General features: G+C 40.7%; 1 protein-coding gene across 4 annotated transcripts in view; it reads left to right on the top strand.

Annotated features, from left to right (window-relative positions):
- The window catches only part of LOC144679671 (uncharacterized), a 665,324-nt gene that overhangs the window by 552,696 nt on the left and 91,316 nt on the right, over positions 1-21,312 (top strand). For all 4 annotated transcript variants that reach the window (XM_078540272.1, XM_078540271.1, XM_078540274.1 and 1 more), the window contains one exon: positions 5,673-5,840. In XM_078540272.1, the coding sequence (XP_078396398.1) occupies positions 5,673-5,840 (168 nt within the window). The remainder of the gene's footprint in view (positions 1-5,672; positions 5,841-21,312) is intronic.

The raw sequence follows: 21,312 nt of genomic DNA, 5'->3' as shown, positions 1-21,312 counted from the left end.
CACAAACCTGCCTCAGCAAAAATGACTGATGTCAGAAACTTTGTTGGGAAACAGGCACACTGCTCAGCAGCGGTATTTTTGGACTCTGTCCCCCTGCATTCCTGCCAGGCCAGGCCTGTAAATTCAACTTATATAGAGTGGATGCACACAAGGCTTTTTCTTGTAAGTTTTGCCAGGAGGGATTGATAGAATATATCGTGCTCTCGCCATGACATTCTAGTAGAAACATTATGCTTATCTACAAAACTGAATTTTTAATTATGTCTCCATAATAGTCAATTTTTGATCTCTTTTGCTTTACTTTATTCTGTTCCTGTCTTATGCAAGTTGAATGCCATTGTTGCATTTTGTTATTAACTAGAAAGGGATTTAGAAATGGTAATTTTGTACTGTCTTGATGTAACAGAGTAAGTTGTCAAATATCATGCCAATTGACAATGTGATGTCCTTCTATGATCTGCCAGCAGCATAATAAACACCATAGCTTGAAGGTTAAAGCAAATCAGTGAGGATTATCAGTAACAGCTTTAATATGTCTAGGTATATTTGCTATGGATAGGACCAAATAATATATGCCTTCTATAAGAAAATAAGCCAGACAAATAATATGAAAATGTATTCTCTGAGAGAAGGTCAAAGGGAGATATGACCATTTTAGGATTTGAAAGGAACCACAAAATGTATAGTATGATGAGCTGTTTCACTTTGTTCAGAACGACAGAAGCAGAGGACATGGCCTATATTGGAAAGGGCTAAATTCAAAACTAATCTGTGGAAACAGTATTTCAGTGAGCAAATGTTCAATCTGTGAAACAAGCTCACTAGGGAGATTGTGGAAGCAATTAATATTGATCAGTTGAAATGCAAATTAGATTTATTTCAGAAAATAACATTTTGGGATACACTATATGAGTAATATGAGACATGACCTGTGGTGAGTTCAGCTTTGGAGGAACAGGTGAATTTGAAACTGTTCCCCAAGCTCTCTGACTGGGGTTTTCATCACCTCATGCTTAGGTTTGGTGTAGAGTAATTGATAAAGATTGATTGATACGACCAATCAACAGCTCCATTATGCTTGTATTGTACAAACACCATAGACCCAGAATAGTTGGTAAATGAGATGGACCTTAGTCTTTTGATCGTCTAGCAATTCCAATGCTTATATGATTGGCCCTTTAAATAGTTCTTCCAAATGCCATTTCATGTCTGTATACTGGGCAGATCCAGTAATATGCACTACTTCTATGCTTTCTATCGAAAATTACATCAAAACATTATAGAACCCCGATTTGAATACTTCTGTGAGGTCCCTGTCCACTTTTAACAGGCACCAGGGATGCTCAAGTGAAGGCCCAAACAAAATGGCAGCAGGCAGGAACAGGGCAGTCCCATAATATTTGGGCTACTATCGCTTCATCACGGCTGGGTGGAGTTTTAGGATTGGGGGCATATATAGATATGTGTGTACACATGCACACTTTGTTACATTTATTAAATGTTGCAGTCTCCAAGTAATCTGTGATCAGCATCCTTCAGTATTAATTATATTGTTAGGGAAAAATAGCTTCAGCATCTTTTTTATATATATTTAAAAGTAAGTTCTGTGTTACTGATATTTGTACACCAGTATATTTTGGACAGCAGTGATTTATTTTTGTTTCAAAACTCCCAATATCAATGCATCGACGTTTAATTTTTTTTAGACAAAAGTATGTGCATAATGTAGAACCTTGTTAGTTTTAGACAGCTTATGAAAGTGTTTCAGGCTTCATAATTAGATTGGATTTTATATTATACCCTTTCAGGGATCTACAATGAGGCACCTCTGTCAACCTTTATTCTATTCACAGCTCTGGCAGCTGTTTGAAACAAAAGAAGCTACATTTAAGTAATCAAAATATAGTATTGCTTGGCCATTTACAGTTCCCTATCAAGACATAGAAAAATGTTAATTTTAGAAGATTTATTTTATGACCTGTAATTACTGTCATTAAGAAAGCTCTGGAGACTAACATGGAGCTTTGACTGAAATTTAGCTTGACACATTCCATAATTAATGCTGAATTAACATGCTACATTATGTGCTAGATAAAATTATTTTCCTTGCAGCTAGAACTGCAGTTCAAAGCATGAGCTCTGAATGGTTATACTGACTAACGTATAATGTTTTAAAAACCTGAATCAAATATATATGTTCATTTAGAAGCAATAAAATATTTTAAAAATCCAGAAATGTCTTTTTACAAGAATGGCAAAGATACACAAAACAGCAACTTCAGCCTATAAATATAACTGAAGCAAATAATCTTATTAACTGCACAATTTGTACCAGAAGATCATTATTTCAAAAGATTTGTTTGTAATAATGTGCTATGTAGAAACAACATAATAAAATACAACTTAATAGTAAATACTTTTTTTACATATAAAGCAGATCAACAAAACCTCCAAAAATGGGGGTTGACCTATGTGCTGAGTATAAAATGTGAACTGCCAGTGTGGGTGGTCGCCATTTTGAAATATGAAAAAAATAACACTGGTAACATATTAAATTAATGTGGCAAGAATAAAGATACCCCTAACCACAATCAAAGCATTTTAAAACCATCAAATTCATTGTCTTCTGCACCAACACAAAGAGTCCAATGAATTCATTCTGAGTTACTCTTGCTACGGTATCATCATAAGGATCCGACTCTGAATCAGATTTGGAACTTTTGCTTTCAGAATCATCCCTCCATAACAAATCATCTTCCTCTCCATGCATTGAACTGGATATTCTGCATCTTTTTGAATCTGCTGACACTTTGTGCACTAATAGCATCCAACAATTTGATAATGAAACCATACAAAACATCAAGCAAGGCAGTGCGCATATTTCCAATCCTTGTGAAGATTTTTTCTGTCAATCGTCTACCTATTCTATTTAACATGAACACAACCCTTGAATGGCTTCTAGAGGCATGCATTGAAAGGTTGAACTGTAATGTGGGCATTATTTCTTCACAGGCACCTCTTGATCTCATCGGTCATATGACATTTGAATATATCCCAAACTAATTATCTACATTCTTTATGAAGGCCACCAGGATGCCTATTCCACACACTATCGAATTATAACTTCATTCCATCCTCATCCATCCAATTGTTGCCATGGACATGTACAAAGACTCCTGCAGGAAACTGATATTCTGCATGTTTGACATTTGAAAATTGCCATAGACTTTAATTCTGTTTTGTCAACCATGCAGGCTAATACCACTGTGAATCTTGTCTTCTCATGTCCTGTGGTTTTCACTAGATCTATTTTCAAACCTTTCCACCCCATAGTTTGTCTGCTGGGCATATCAAAATTCATGGGTGTTTCATCCATGTTTCCTATGTGACTTCATGGATATTCTTGTTTTTGCTGCTGTCTGATCATGAACTGGCATCCAGTCATTTTGGTATTGAGGTCTCCTGACAGCCTCTGAGCAATCTTGGTTTTCTCTGCGCTAGACTGTCTGAACAACTGTTGGTCTGAAATCTTTGCTGGCCCACTTTAATGCATACATATGCATTGCATTCCTGGTAACAGTGCAACCATTCCAATACTTGCTTCTCAAGATCAGGCAGGTGGTTGGTCTGTTTTCTGCTGGCGCATTTGGTCTGGGGCATCTTCTTCAGGGCAGATTTGTCTTTCTTTCATTGTCACACCAGTTTTTCACTAACACCGAATGTCCTCGCTGCGGTGCAGTTATTTGACAAGTTAGCAAACGTTAAGGGGAGAATTTTTCTTATGGCGGGCGGGCTGGGCGGGGGCGGGCGTGGTGCTGATCGCCACCCATGATTGGCTGTGCACTGCCGTTTTATGTGGGCGTGCCAATTAAGACCCATCCAGCATAACACGTGGCCAGTAGCAGCATGGGGCTGCCTCAGGGAGATTAAGTTGACAATAAAACTTTTTAATAAATAAAATAAAAAATTATTTAAACATGTCCCCTCATGTGAGAGTGTCACATGAGCTGGGACATGTTTGTGAATTTCGCATAATTTATTTAATTATTTTATAAAACCTTCAGGAAACCTCATCCCGCCCGTGGATGAGGTTTCCTGAAAAACGCGAAGGCCACTCAGGCTCTTCGCCTGCCCGCCAATCTTAAGGTCGGATTGGCAGCGTTTTTAACAACTTTAATTACTTTTTTAATGGCCATAATAGGCCATTGACAGTTCAGCGGGCGCGCAGCCACCTCCAGCACGCGCCCACCGAATGAAATATCGAAATGACACACGATGAAGCCAGGATGCATGCCCGACGTCATCGTGCATCATTTTACGTGTTGGCGTGTCGGGCCCGCCCCCGCACGCCGAGGACAACATTCTGCCCCATGACTTTTTGTTTGAAAGCAGCTTCGTACTTTATCCTTTTTGATGGAGGACCTGTTTCTGTTCATCATTTGCTATGCCATGCAGTCTGCTCAGCATGGCCATGTCTTAAACTCCTGTGTATCTTCTTCACAACAAAGCCCGTTTTGTCTGCTTGATCCCATGCACTGGCTTACAAGTATGAGGTAAGTAAAACATGCATTTCTGAGGTGAAAAATTGAGGCCAACTACTAATACGAATATAGCATTTCGTAACTGAAAAGCTGGGGCGGAGGGCATCGGTTGACTTATTTGCCAAGTATATGCAAAAACATGATTTTTGGCGCTGAAAAAATGGGGTTGTCTTATATGTCTAGTTAACTCTGTGATCTACGGTAATTTATCCAGGTTAAAGTTACAATTGGTGATAACAATCATTTGTTATGTAAAGCTTTCTGCATGCAATGAGTAGAATTAGCCCCATGCATTACAAATAATAGGAAAGTTTCATCTCTACACATTACACCTCTGATATTAATTGGATTATCTACTTTTAAATCTGCATGAATTCCAAATACAAGTGCAAATGAAAGAATCTTATGCAAAATTCAGTTTTTACGCTTAACATTGCAAGTTCTTATGTTCCAACTGATCTTGTGCTATATTTGTAGTTGTTCATTCTCAAGTCTGCCTAAAAATAGATATTAATATTACTTTTGTATTTGTTGCATGAGAATTATTTGATTTGCAATTCTTGAACATGGCGAGTGAAACTTTTTGCCTCATAATAATTTAACTGGAACGCCAAAGAAAAACAAAACAATAAAGTCAAAATTCCAGCAGGCCCAGTCCATTAACATAAGTGAGGCAGAGCAGAACCCAAAGCCACCCAAATGAAGGATAATAATCTCATTGCAAGTTGTGTGAAGATGGTCATTCATTATTTTGGGGGCAGGCCCCTCTAATTTACCCTAAAAAGATTTTTCCTGTCTGGAAAGATCCTAAGTGAAAGATCTTTAGCATCAATGGGAACCATAACGCTGGCAGCTTGTTAAGTCCCTTCCGAAGTAGTTGCATGTAGGTGTCAGACCTGACAGGCTCCCTTCCCGAAGGACATCAGTGAGCCAGTTTTTTTTTCACGAGAATGCAGAGCAGGTTTCAGGTGCCAAATTACAAATTACTAGATTTATTGAATTCGAATTGACAGCTTGCTATTTGAACTCACAGTCACTGAATTGCTAGTCCATTACCATATTATACTAACATAACAATGTATTCACTAGGAAAGAGAACTTTGATTAGCCTGTTAATTATTTGCTCTTCAGGTACATGAATATGATGAGAGAATAACAGAACTTAGTATTCAGTTGAACCAAGCACTGAAAAAGAACAAGGAAAATACCAAAGATTTGGTCACCAAAGATGAGCAACTGATTATGTATAAAAGGGAGATGGCTGTTCTAAACGAGAAGCTCCAAGACAACATGAAGGAGGTATAGTTGTGGAAGCACTATTTAGCATTGTAAGAGTATAATATAGTGCTTGTAATCCAGTGAATAATTCTGTATAGCCTTTGAAACTGAAGAATCAATGTTACTCTTCTATCAGTAACTCAATAGACTTTGCATTCTTATTATACACTAAGAACTACTATGGATTGTGCACAGAATCACTTGTTAAAGCAGCATAGCAACATTTTTTATTTCAGTAAAAGTGTGTGGGATAATTCTGTACTCTCGAGGGAAGCACAGGTTAGAGATAAGTGTAGATGTAATTCACTGACCCTCACTCTCTGCAAGAATAACCCTTGCTGTGAACTCTGGATTGCAGCATTATTCTTTAATAGTTGCCTGCAGTTAATGACTCCTGCACCATTTCCTCCTTTTCCTGATCTGTCTGCTGTCCCTGGGTGACATCACCAATAAGCACAGGACCAACGTTCATAGTTATGCTGCCAACACTCAGCTCTATCTCTCACTGTTTACTACTTTTTTTAGACCACTCAATCCTCTGTGATGTCAGGCAGCCTACCAAACATTAAGTCATGGATGAGCCAATATTCCTCAGGAAAACTAAAGCCATCTTATTCAGCTACTTCCAAAAGCTCCACCTACTTACCACTGACTCCCTCCCTATTCTTTATCACTCGCTCAAGCTGAATCAGAATATGTGAAATCTCAGTGTTCTGTTTGATCCTGAGCTTGATTTCAAACCTTCTATCCTACCCAGTATCAAAACTGCCTATTCCTGTTAAGAAAATGAATTTTGTAATGTTATAGGCAAAGACTGCCAAACTGCATCCCTGTTAAACATGAGGTCAACATTAGTCAAATATTTGAAGCTTTGTTATGGGTTAAATGAGGATATATTAAATTTTCAGCCGATCAGAGTCAGCATGGAATCATAAAGGGTAGATCATGCCTGACGAATCTGATTTAATCTTTTGAAGAGGTGACTAGAATATTGGAAAAGGGAATGGAATGAAAATGCTAATGAAATACTGGCCTTTGTATCGAGAAGACTAGAATACAATGGGATATAAACCATGCTTCAGCTATACAAAGACTTGGTCAGAGCAGTTCTGCACACCACGCCTTAGGAAGGACATATTGACTTTGGAGGGAGTGCAGCCTGATTAACCAGAGTGATACTTAGACTCGAAGGGTTAAAACATAAAGAGAGATTATACAAATTAGTGTGACCCCTGGAATTTAGAAGGTTAAGTGAGTCTAGGACTAGAAGGTACGGTGTAAGAGGGCAATTGATGCCACATCAGTTGCAAATTTTAAAGCTGAGATTGATAGATTTTTGTTACCCAAAGGTATTAAGTGATATGGGGAAAAGTCAAATTTATGGAGTTAGGTTGCAGATCAACCATGACCTCACTGAATGCTGAACAGGCCCAAGGGCTAAATGGCCTACTCCTATTCCTATGGGGAGAATTTCTCCCCATTGGGGGCGTGGACGGGAGCAGGCGCGCAGCAGATCACCGCCTGCGCGCCGCCATTTTACGTGGATGGACCTTAAATGACGCACACCCGGAAGCACTGAGCGGTCCCTGTGCGGGCGGGGGGAGGAGGCTGAGTCAAGGCCTGCGCTCTTTCGCACAGAGCTGCCTCAGGGAGATTAGTTTGATTTTCAAAAATTTTAATAAAGAGAAAAAAAAAAATTTAAGACATGCCCCTTCATGTGACAGGGTCACATGAGCTGGGACATGTCAATGAACTTTAATTTAAAAAATTATTTTAATTTATAACCCTTCATGAAACCTCATCCCGCCCGTGGATGAGGTTTCATGATAAGTGCAAAGGCCACCTGGGCTCTTCACCTGCCCGCCAACCTTAAGGTTGGACGGGCAGTTCAGTTAATAACTTGAATTAGTTTTTAAATGGCCTTAATAGGCCTTTGACAGTTCGGCGAGCACGCAGCCAAGTCGGCTGCGCACCTGCCGAACTGAAGATCTGAATGACGCGCTTGCCCGACGTCACCATGCATCATTTTATGCGTCGGCGAGCGGGGCCCATCCCCGCTTGCTGACCTGAAGATTCTGGCCCATGTTCCCATGTCACAAGAAATTAATTTCTGTTTTGCCCAGTTTGGGGGCATCAAATCATTATTTAATCTGTTAGTCTCTTTTAAATTAGCCTATTCGAATAATCCAACAAGATAATTCCCTGTCACAGGAGCCTGGGAGATGAAATGGCACTGATCATCCTATTAGGAATACTGATTTAACTGATTCCCAAGGCAAGGCTGGGAACTACAAGTCCCAGCATTTCCCGGGAGATTCCACACATAAATGGATTGGGAGTGAGCAGTGCACGTGCAGTCCAGCATTTTAGAGTTCTTCGGACCGGAATGAATGTCCAGCGTGCCGGCGTATTATGACACAACCGATGGTAAAGGCTGAGTTGTTCAAATCCCAGAGGGAAACTTGAAACAACTGTCATAATCCATTTTTTTCAATGTGTATGTTTCGAGATGCAGACTTTGAATTCAGTAGGAATAAGACCAACAAGTCTCATGATGTTTTATATAAAACTAAATCAAACATTTATTAATTTAGCAACAAATTAAACGCATACACATGGCTACAAATTACCACTATAATAACTTTTTAACAAATCCCCAAATTAATCACTGCCAGGTAAATCTCTACTAAGGCAACAGTAACCCATAGACTTTAAATAGACACCAGGCAAAGCACATTTGACCTTACAAACTCCAAATGAGGTTCCTTTGCATGTTGGTTGGAGATGTACAGGCTGTTAGACCTTAAATGATTCTACCTTACGCACACAAACTCCTTTCTTTATATACCTAGCTTTCCCTTTGAATGTAAATTTTCCGTTGTATCACTAGATCTTTTGAACTTCAGCTCTTCTAACACTAAAACCCCTTTCATAGCACCAATTTTATTAGTAAACTGAAAAAATAAACACATTGTTTGGCTTCTTCTAGCTAGGTGCAAGATTTTACCTGCGGTCTTGAATGGTTTATTCAACAAATGCAAATGAACACTTTACCTTACTGTTCTCCTTACTGCTCACCCAATTAACATCTCAAAGCTACTATACATCAAAGCACCCAGACTAGCTGGCTTTAATCCAGTTAGGACACACACAGACACACGCCCAGACACAGACCCCCACTAGAATTCTATTTTAAAAAATAATTTCCAATAACATTATACATTAATATCGCTTCATGACACTGCGTGGGAAAAAACGATGCAAAAAACCAAACACGGGACCCAGGAGTGGGGCACCATACAAAAGAGGAGTACCAAGACAGGAAACAGGGAGCGGGACAAGGCGAGGTCCCAAAGATGGAACCCAGAGAGGGTACCCAGGGAGAGCTCCTAGAGAGAGAGGGGGAGAGAACTGGAGAATGAGCCAATGGAAGGAGAAGGCCATCAGCAGGAACCACAGGGGAAAGGAGCAAAGAAAGAGGCTCCAAGCAGTAAAAGGGTGGCGGTTGGCAACCTTCAAGCAGTGAATGCTCAGGAGGACCCTGGAGATCTGAGAATGCAGCCGAAGGTTGGTGATTCCTTTCCGCAGGCTGTTCAGGTAAAGATAAGCCTTTGGAGCAGTAGTATTCTGCACAACATGTCTGAAAAGCTAAAGTTGTGCTTGTGAGTTAATGCTGGAGTACAGACTGGGAATCCAGGGAAACGTAGTTTCAGGAGACGAGATTGAAAGTCTGCGAGGTGAGCTGTTCAGATAGTCTGTGCCGGAGCTACTTTTGGAGAGAACGCCAAAGGGAATTCCAAATTCAAAAGGGAAGAGTGAAGACTTTCAATTCCTTATAAGGGAAACAGAGTTCTAACAAGATTGTGTAACTCAGTAAGCACTCACATCTGGATGGGTTGCTGAGAAATCCATGGAATCTGCCTTGGTCGCATCTGCCAGTTAATATGCAGTATAGGGTGTTCGATCACAGTTTGCCTGTTTATTCACATTTACCTCATATTAACCCTGAATGTTAGAGTATAAGATAGATATTGCAAATTGTTTTATCTTTCTGACCTTGTAGAGTTGTTTATTTTGTTTATTCAAAAACCACAGAATCTTGTGGCTTTATTATCTTAGCAAGTGTTTTGGATCTCAAAGTTTGTCTGCTTTAAACAAAAAGTTACTGATCCCTAACCAGACCGCACCAAAAATTTGGGAGTCTGGTCCAAGATTATAACAACCCACTGAAGCCAGTTGAAATGGCCATGGTGGATGATCTTGAGTAGTTCCGTCCCTTGCTCTAAGCTCTTCCTCTGCTAACCTTGAGCTTTCCAATATTGCCCAACTGCAGTATTACCTCACTCTCTTTGCCACTGAAACCCAAATATATGCTTTGTCACCACCAAATTCAACTTCTCTAACATTTTGCTTGCTTGCCTCCCATCCTTCACCCTACAGACACCAATTTGTGCAAACTTAGTTGTGTAAATCCTGCCTTACACTAAGTCCCATCACCTCCCACCAATTTCCTCACTGGCCTAGACAAGTTCCCTGCCCTCAAGCCATTAAAGTCAAATTCTTTGTCCTTATCTATTAAATTCCTAATTGGTTTTGCCCTGTCTTGTCTCTGTAATTTTGTACACACTCTTTCCCCGCCTATATGCTCAGTTCATCTGATTCTAACCTTTTGCACTTGCCCAAACAATGGTGTTAGTCCTAATTTCTGCAATCCCCTCCCTAAACATTTGTACCTCTCCACCTTTAAAAATCTTCTCAAATACTTTTCTCCTATTCTCTCCCATCTTGGCTCAATAACTATTTACCTTATACCTATTTGCATTTCACAGAATCACATTTATATTACATACTTAGATTAAAGGGGAAAATAATTGTTGATGCCTGAAACAAGAGCAGTGTGATTGCCTCTCTGATATTTTTAAACTTTAGTACAAGGCATGTTGGTGCACTTCTTCTGGATAAGTAACGCGATGGTTGTCGATAAATAAGTTGGACCAATTCCTGGTCCATTTGTCCACAAGTGTCTAAATAATGATTGATACCTACAGCAAAGCCTTTAGCTACAACAGGCATTTTAACAGTAGAGACTTGCAGCTGACTACCAGTCCACACCTACAAGGTAATCATCTGGGGTCAAAATATTTTTTTTCTCCTCTTGAGACTTATCAAGGGTTACTTTTTGATTTTTGTGGGCTACTTTTTTGGCTTTCAGGGGCACCTGTTTCATTCCCACTAACTTCTTTATTAGGTGGTGCAGTCAAGTCGTAACATTACCTTCTGTGTCTGTGTTGACATATGCAGTATTTAAACTCAGACAGAAGCAGAATAATCCTCAATAATCATCACCCCTCCATTAAACTTAAAGCCACAACACACAAAGAAAGCATTAGTTTCCTGAACACCACAGTATTTAACTTGGCAGAAGATAATAGGCACAAGTTAATAACAAAAGTTTTTTTTCAAAATAATTGGCACACAGTTCTACATGCAGAAAAATCATCACCCTGAACACACCTTCTGCAGACTGGTGAGGTCAAAGCTAATGGGTTTTCATCGTATTTGCACAAAACTAGAAGATTTTAACCAAGCAGTTACAACCCTTTTTACTGCATTTCAGATCTCAGTCCCAGATTTAAATTTAACAACTGATCTAACCTTGATATTGATCTAGCACTAATTATTGCTTACGGAAGAGAGTTCCAAATTTCTACCACCCTTTATGTGTAGAAGTGTTTCCTAATTTCACTCCTGAAAGATCTGGTTCTAATTTTTAGATTATGCTCTGTAGTCCTAGACTCCCTAAATTAATTGATCATGTACCTCATTACATTTCCTTCAGTGACTATACTTCTAAAATATTTCATTGACTGTAAAGGACTTTGAGATGTCCTAAGGTCATAAAAAGCACTGTAAAATTGCAACATCGTTCATTACTGTTTGGGATCTTAGTATAGGCAAAATAATTGCATGTTTGTCTCTAACACAGTCATTGCATCTCAAGTAATTCACAATGTGTGAAATGCTTTGAGATGGGATAATACATAAATGCAAATCATTCTTATGAAATAAAACTATAAAGTATTAAATTATTTAATTAACACAATGTTCATTACAATAACTTCTACTATATTTCTTCCCAGCTGTAGCTCCTGAACTTATGCAGCCTTAAGCTAGAGACACCACAGTCATTTGCAAGGGACTCATTACCTCAGTGACTTCAAGTTTTCCTGTCTCCCAGTTAGTTGAGTATGCCTTGGTTGATAGGCTTGAAACTGTTCTTTCCCCTTCACAGCCTCTATGCCCCGGCAGCTACTCTCCCCCGGCAGCCTCTCTTCCCCCAACAGTGCATCTTCCCCCGGCAACCTCTCTCCCCACCAGCAGCCTCTCCCCTCCACCTCCAACCCAGCAGCATCCCCCTCGCATCCTCACGGCTCCCAGCAAATTCTCTTCCCCGGCAACCACTCACCCGATGCTCGCCCCCCCCACCCCCTAATACAGCCCTCGGCAATCTCTTTCCCCCCACCCCCAGACAACCTCTCTTCCTCCCCAGCAGCCTTTCCCCCCCCAACAGCCTTTCTCCTCCCGACAGCCTCTCTTTTCTGGTCAGCCTCTCTCCTTCCAGCAACTTCTCTTCCCCCAGCAGCATCTCTTTCCCCGGCAGCATTTCCCTCATAACCTCTCTCCGCCTGGCAGCCTCTCTCTTCTCGGCAGCCTCTCTCTTCCCCCCGCAGCCTCTCTTCCCCAACCGTATATCCCTTGCAGCATCTCTACTTTCAGCAACCTCCTCCCCAGCAGCACCTCTCCAACCCCATCTCCCCACACAACTTCCTTCCCCCCCTGGCAACCCCTCCCTGTGGCAGTCATTTTCCCCCAGGCAGCCTCTCCGCCCTGGCAGCCTGTCTCTCTCCCCCACCCCTGAGCAGCCTCTCTCTCCTGGGGTTCCCTTATTTCAACAGATTAATAAATTTCTGGGCTCTCAGCCAAGCCTCATTGTGTATTCTTGGCTGAGAGCCCAGCAATCCATTAGGCTGTTGAAACACCTGAGCCCCAGGCAAAACATTCCTTGATTGACAACTCTGGCTCTCTGTTATATGTTGTCTATTCACAATTTTCATTTACAGAAGATAAAGAGATTCCAAGTGCTTGCATTTCAGCTCCTTATATTTTAAATGGTATGGATGATTGACACTTTTATTGCCCTGTAGCAAAGACAAGTTTTTTTTTAACAAAGTGGAAAGTTATCAATGAATGACTGTTTTTAAAAAGTTTTTATTGCGCATCTTACTGTCACTAGGGGTCATTGCTTCCATAATTATACAGTAGGTGAATAGGCATAGAAGTGCCACAGCTTGGCATGGGAGTGTGTGGGGCCAGAGGGTTTCTTTATGGGAGCATACCTTGGCATGGAGGGCAAGAAAGGCCATAAGGGGGTGAGTGGGGGCATAGGACATGGTGGGGGGGGCATGAGATGCCATGGATGGGGAATGGGGAGTGTGTGAGGGGTCAGAGCTAGAGGGCCATCCTGTTTTTATCATAACTGGGATGAAATCCCACAGCATTGAGGTGGGCCTTTTAAACAGCTGGCCTCAGCACCCGGCAGCCCCTGTGGCTGCCTCCAAAATTTTTCCTCGGCTGGGCCGACTGCAGCCCGCATCTGCCCCCGGCACCATATCTTGGATGATCACTTTGTTTTATTCAATCTATATCTTTATTTATCTCGAAAACCAGTGCATTGCAGAAAATCAGAGCTGACATACTGAAGCTTATTTTGGTAATTGTATTGACCTCACAAGCCATGGTTCTTGGTTATTTTAGTAATCTTACGACCTGAAAGGAGATAGCACAACTGTCAGACCAGTTATAGTCTAGTGAGTGGGAACAACTTGGCTAAACCAAAGCATGTATCATCAATAATAGACTGGCAACTTGTTTTTTGCAGTCTATTTACCAATTGTTAATACCAAGTGGAAGACATTTTATTTTTCTAATAGTATTTCATAAAATCGTTTGTCCTCTTTCTTCTGATATATCTTATATCATTAAATGTACAATATTTACATACCTTTGAATAAAACCCAACTTCATAACAATAATTCACATCTTCCAACTCAATAGGAAAAGACTCATGGGGCAGGACTTTCCATCTGGGGGCAGGAATCAGAGATTAGGACCGTTTCCTGGCCCTGAGCTGTCCTTGGGGCAAAAGTCACTGGTCCTGATTTTCACGATTCGCCCCATAATTGACTTTCTCAAGGGCAACTAGAGATGGGCTATAAAAGCTGACCTTGCTAGCAACACCCTTATCCTGGGAATCAATGAAAGGAAATTGTGGGAGTCATTTATTACCAGTATCATTAAGCTGATGAGCATCCGCACCTGCTCCCTGTTAAAATTTGTCAGAATAACAAGAAAGGGGTGGCAATCTGGCAGAAATAGCTTTGCCCACCAGTTTCTTCGCATCTGCCCTCTCCACCTATATAATGTCTACCCAACACCCCATACAAGCTGGAATTTATAGACATCTATGTTTATTGTTGTGACTTCAGCCTTTTTCACTGAGTGCAACTTTACAGAGTGAGCAGCTGGGGGTTTGGTGAGTGAGGGCATCTTAAGGATCAATCTCTTTCTAAAAACTTAGGGTAGAATCTTCACCCCCCCTCGCCCCCCCCCCCCCCCCCCGCCCCCGTCGGGAGAGTTGTGCGAGGGCGGGCGTAGACCCAATTGGTGCCCCCAATCGGGTCCGCACCGCCATTTTACGTGGGCAGGCCAGTTAAGGCCCGCCCAACGTGATGCACACCCAGAAGTGCTGAGTGCTCACTGTGCATGCGGACGGCGGAGGGTTCCCCAAGTCGGGAGTGCACTCTTTTGCGCGAGCGCAGAAATCTCCCTGAGGCACCTCTGTGCCTCAGGGAGATTGGTTTTAAGCTTTAACAGTTCAATAAAGCATTGATAAAATGTTTATGACATGCCCCCTCATGTGAAACTGTAACATGAGCTGGGGCATGTGCATTAATTTCAATAAAAATTTTTGAGAAAATTTAAAATCATTCATTAAACCTCATCCCGCCTGTGGATGAGGTTCCATAAAAAATGCGAAGGCCGCCTGGGCTCTTTGCCTGCCCACCAACCTTAAAGTTGGACGGGGAGCTCCATTAATTATTTTAATTGTTAGTCAAATAGCCTTAATAGGCCTTTGACAGTTCGGCGGGTGTGCAGCCGAGTCAGCTGCACGCCCGCCGAACTGAAAACCTAAATGACGCGCGGTGACATCAGGTCACATGCACAACGTCACCCCACATATGCACGACGTCACCCCGCGTCATTTTACGCCTCGGCGAGTAGGCCCCGCCCTCGCTCGCCGAAACGAAAATTCTCCCCCTAGTTTTGTTTGCATTTAGCATTTAACTGAAATTACTGTTTAAGTTAAGTTTAGATTTCTTACAGTCTTAAACAGGAGATAAACAAGCTCTCTACTAAAAAGTAGCTATATTTAGTTAATTAGTTAGATAGCTTAATCTTATTTCTGTAGCTATAGCAAAGCTGACTCATCTGAGTCTCAGCAAGTATTAATACAGATCTCTCAGTATGATTTGCATGGAGTGCAACTTCACAGAGTGAGCAGCTGGGAGTTTGATGAGTGAGAGAATTCGGGCAACGAGGGTCCTTTCTTTTTCTACCTTTTTCAGCCTCCAGTATTTGGTTCATACTTCAGTACAGGGGAGGAAGCTGATTAGTGAGTAATTGGTAAGTTATTCTCGTTATTCCACTTATAATAAATATTTTCTAAAGTTAAGGTACGGCAGGGCAGTTTGGCCGAGTGAAATGTACATCCTGTGGCATGTAGGAAGTCAAGGACACACCATGTGTCCTAGACAAACACATCTGCAGGAAGTGTCACCAGCTGCAGAAACATGAGCTCCAAGTTTTGGAACTTGAACGGTGGCTGGAGTGGTGCATCCGCGAGGCAGAGAACTAAATGGGTAGCACATTTAGGGAGTTGGTCACACCGCAGGTTAGGGGCATGCAGGCAGAGAGGGAATGGGTGATTGCCAAGCAATCTAAGAGAACCAGGCAGGGAGTGCAAGAGTCACCTGAGTCAATCTTGCTTGCTAACTGGTTTTCCGGGATACTGGTGAGGGCATTAGTTCCTCAGAGCAGTGCAGCAAGACACAAGTCCATGGCACCACAAGTGGGGAGAGGAGGGGAGAAAGAAGAGTGGAAGAAAATAATGATAGTAGATTTGTTAGTTAGGGGAACAGAGGGTGCTTATGCGGCCATAGACGTAACTCTAGGATGGTATGTGGCCTCCCTGGTGCCTGGGGCAAGGATGTCACAGATAGCCTGCAGGACATTCTTCTGAGGGAGGGTGGTCCACATTGGTACCAATGACATAGGTAGGAAGAGGGATGAGGTCCTGAAAGCAGATTTTAGGAAGTTAGGAAGGAAATTAAAAAGCAGAACCTCAAAAGCAATAATCTCAGCATTGCTCTCAGTGCCATGTGCTAGTGAGCATAGGAATAGGAGGATTGAGTGATTGAACATGTGGCTGGAGAATTGGTGTAGGAGGGAAGACATCAGATTTCTGAGGCATTGGGACCAGTTCTGGGACAGGTGGGACCTGTACAAGCTGGAAGGGTTGCACCTAAGCAGGACCGGGACTAATATCCTCGCAGGGAGATTTGCTAGTGCTGTCGTGGAGGGTTTAAGATAGATTGGTAGGGTTTAAACTGGCTTGGCAGGGAGATGGGAACCTGAGAGGGAGCTCAGATTGGAGAGAAGCAAAACTTAATAGGAAGTAGAAAAGTAGCAAGCAAAATTAGAAGGCAGATGAAGTGAAGACAGGCATCAAAAAGGATCAGAATGCTAAATCATGTTAAAAAGGCAAAGTTAAGGGCACTCTATCTGAATGCATGCAGCATTCCCAACAAGGTCGATGATTTGAAGGCACAAATAGAGGTAAATGGGTATGACTTTTATCACAGAGATGTAGTTATAGGGTGACAGAGGCTGGGAATTGAATATTCAAGGATATTCGTCTTTTAGGAAGGATAGACAAAATGAAAAAGGAAGTAGGAAGCACTGTTAATAGGGGACAAAATCAGTACATTAGTGAGAAAGGATCTTAGATCAAAGGACCAAGATGTAGAATCAGTTTGGGTGGAGCTAAAAAACAGCAAGGGGCAGAAAACATTAATAGGAGTAGGTTAAAGGCCGCCAAACTGTAGTGGTAATGTTGGGCACTGAATAAATCAGGAAATTAGAGCAGCATGTAACATGGGTAATATAGTAATAATGGGCGACTTCAATTTACATATAGATTGGGTAAGCCTAATTAGGACTGTTGCTTTACAGGATGAATTCCTGGAGTATGTACAAGATGGATTTCTGGAGAAGTAAGTTGAAATACCAACTAGGGATCAGGCTATTTTAGATTTAGTATTATATAATGAGAAAGGGCTAACCTTGCTGTAAAGGAATCTTTAGGAAACAGTGATCATAATATAATAGAATTTTACATTATTTTGAAAGTGATGTATAGTTCATTCTGAAATTAGAGTTGTAAATCTGACCAAAGGAAACTATGAAGGTATGAGGGGCAAATTAGCTATGGTAGATTGGGAAAATACACTGAAAAAATTGCTGGTAGACAGGCAATGGCTAGTGTCTAAAGAAGTGTTACATGGTCTACAACAAGTGTACGTTCCTCTAAGACACAAAAACCCAACAGGAAGGTGAATCAACTGTGGGTAACAAAATAAGTTAAAGACTGCATTAGATCAAAGGAAGTGGCTTATAAGGTTGCCAGAAAAATTGGTAAACCTGAGGATTAGGAGCAATTTAGAATCCAGCAAAGGAGGACCAAGAAACTGATTAAGAAATGGGAAAGAGAACATGAATGCAAACAATCCAGAAACATAAAGGCAGACTGTAAAAGCTTATTTAGGTATGTGAAAAGCAAAAGATTGGCTAGGACAACTGTGGTTTCATTGCAGGTGGAGACTGGAGAATTTATAATGGAGAATAAGAAAATGGTGAAGAAATTAAACAATTGTTTTTTGTCTGTGAAAGAGGAAGATACAGAAAATCTCCCAGAAATACTAGTGAAAATGAGGAACTGAAAGAAATTAGTATTAATAAAGAGGTAGCACTTGAAAAATTAATTGGATTGGAGGTTGATAAAGCCCCTGAACCTGAGGAGTTACATCCCAGAGTGTTGAAGGAGCTGGCTGCAGAGATAGTGGATGCATTGGTGGTTATTTTTCACAATTCTATTGATTCTGGAAAGGTTCCTGCAGACTGGAAAATAGCAAATGTCACCCCACTATTTAAGAAGGGAGGGAGAGGGAAAATCGAGAACTACAGACCTGTTAGTTTGCCATTACTAGTTGGGAAAATGTTTGAATTTAGTATAAAGAATGTGATAACTAGACATTTGGAAAATAATGATATGATTGGGCAGAGCAACATGGATCTATGAAAGGGAAATCATATTTGACAAACTTGTTGGAATTTTTTGAAACATTACTTGTAGTATAGGTAAAGGAGGATCAGTGGATGTGTATTTGGATTTTCAGAAGGCTTTTGATAAGGCCTCACACAAGAGGTTAGTAAACCAAATTAGAACACATGGGATTGAGGGTAATGTAACGGCATGGATTAAGAATTGGTTAACAGACAGAAAACAGAGAGCAGGAATAAACGGATCATTCTCACGATGGCAGGCTATTATTACTGGGGGACTGCAAGGAGCAGTGCTGGTCCCCAGCGTTCATAGCCTATATAAATGACATGGGTGTCCGGACCAAATATAATATTTCCAAATTTGCTGATGACATAAAACTAGGTGGGAATGAGAGTTGTGAGGAGGATGAAGGAAGCTTCATGGGGACTTGGACAGGCTAAGTGAATGGGCAAGAACATGGCAGATGCAATATAATGTGAACAAGTGTGAAGTTATCCATTTTGGTGGAAAAAACTAGAAAGGCAGTGTATTTCTTAAATGGTAAGAGGTTGGGAAGTATTGATGTCCAATGGGATCTGGGTGTCCATGTTTATGAGCCACTAAATATCGCATACAGGTGCAGCAAGCAATTAGGAAGGAAAATGGAATTTTGGCCTTCATCACAAGAGGTTTTGAGTACAGGAGTAAAGATATTTTTGCTGCAATTTTATAGAGCCTTGGTGAGACCACACCTAGAGTATTGTATACAGTTTTGGCCTCCTTATCTAAGGAATGATATCTTTTCCATAAAGAGAGTGCATCAAATGTTTACCAGACTAATCCCTGGGATGGCAAGATTGTCTTATGAGAAGAGGTTGAGGAAACTGGGCCTGCATTCCCTAGAGTTTTAGAGAACGAGAGGTGTCTCACTGAAACTTTTGTGACAGGATAGATGTAGATAGGATGTTTCCCCTGGCTGGTGAGTCTAGAACCAGGGGACATAGTCTCAGAATAAAGGATAAGCCATTTAAGACTGAGATGAGGAGGAATTTCTTCAACTCAGAGGGTGGTGAATCTTTGGAATTCTCTACCCCAAAGAGCCATGTAAGCTCAATCATTGAGCAAGATCAAGACAGAAATCAGTACGTTTCTGGATACTAATGACATCAAGGGATATGGAGATGGCGTGGGAAAGTGGCATTAAGGTATGATCTAATTGAAGCCATGATCTAATTGAATAGTGGAGCAGGCTTGATGGGCTAAATGGCACACTCCTGCTCCTATGTTCCCACTAATATGTTGGTTAAATAAGAAAAACTATTGGAGATTATATGTAAGGGAACAATTGTAATATTTCTTTTATTTTAAATAATGTCTTGTTGTGTGACCTGAATCAACCTTTGATTGCTGACTTCAGTCTTCAGCTTCGCTGATTTTTACCTGTGCCTGAACAGTGTGTGTTCATTTTCAATGAATTTCGCTCCCATCATCTTCACAGAAGTGCCTAAAGATCATCCAAATTAACAGCCTTTTGTTTATTTACCTCTCAAAATCAGATCCAAAGATACATTCACATCACTTCCATATCATAAGAACAACAGTGTGTGTGCTGAAATCTCAGGTTTGATGTGCACCAATCTTTGGAAATGATCTTTGATAAGGGAACAATTGGAAATTGTGCATTTTTCCTCAAGCTTATGAAGAAATTGAGAAAAAACTGATTTTATAATCCTTATGCACTATAATCAATAAATTACAGTATTGTAATGCAAATTTAAAGGTGTAGATGATGGACATAAATTAACCAACCTCTGCATAGGCGATTAGCCACATCATCTGAGCCCTTTAACCCCAACTGCATCTAGGCATTCAGACCCTATTGTCTTCTACGCATGTAACTGAAGCTAGTTCTATATAGTTGAAATTAATAATACAGGATATGTCAGAATGTTAAACTCATAACGAAAGTTTCAACTTGGAGAGTGTTTACTGCAACTAGGAAATGTTAGAATGGATGTCCAACACTGGGGTTGAAATTAATCTCTCCATAAAAATCCTAAAGCAAACAACAAGTTGACTGAATTAGCAGAATGGCACATTTTATTATTTCATTACTTTATGAACACTCAAGAGTACAAAATATGCTTTTGGCATGGAATGGTGAATATTCCTTTCACAGCTATGTATATTTAATAGTAACCATAATGTATTGGGTCTTTTCTTGTGATATCAGTAATCATGCATTGACTTGATAACAGAGTAATTTACCTTTATTTCTATATTATTGCCACATTGTGCATGCCTGCCACTTATTCCAGATGAAGAAGGTTTTCAACAGAGTCAAGCAAACCCAAAAAGCCAGGTTTCTAAGGTTCCTCACCCATTCCCTTCTCTATTTGCGATGCGAGCCAGAGTCACTTTAACTTCATTTTCAACTGTAATTTCTTCAAATAACTCATCTGTAAAAACGAAATCCCAATTTCTGTGTCCACGTTTCCAAATTGCCAGCACGCCTACAATTTCCTATAACATGTTGCAGTGATACTAGCCTTTCACTTTAACAAACCTAGAGATAACTAAACCTAGTAAGGCAATTTTTATTCACTATGAATCTCCTTAAGACTCAAGAGGGATGACTTTACCTATTAGCAAAAAAATGGCATTATCAGATCTGATGCTTGTTACATACCCTGTCTCATTTTCTTTTCTATTGAATTAAATGGGATTGACTTTAACTTTCGCTGATTAGTTAAAATGGAGTAGAGCCACCAACCCATGTGATTTTATTTCCATATGAAAATGATGGATTGAAAAATTGAGTAGCATGCAAATTACCACGTATTTTCTGTCACCACTGAAAGTTCGAATCTGCTCTCAGGTGCCTATGTGTGAAAAAGTATTGGAAATGGTAGTGCACTGCATGTCAATGAGTATCTCCCAATGCTTGAGGAGTATTGCATTAACATTTTCATGTCATCTGCAAGACATAATTTGAGGAAATTGGGAACAAATTTTTACAAGGGAGCTTTATCAGGCAGCAAGCTTATGAAC

The sequence above is a fragment of the Cetorhinus maximus genome, chromosome 4 (assembly GCF_964194155.1).
Source record: "Cetorhinus maximus chromosome 4, sCetMax3.hap1.1, whole genome shotgun sequence".
Taxonomy (NCBI): domain Eukaryota; kingdom Metazoa; phylum Chordata; class Chondrichthyes; order Lamniformes; family Cetorhinidae; genus Cetorhinus; species Cetorhinus maximus.
This window is presented reverse-complemented; position numbering and strand designations above follow the sequence as displayed.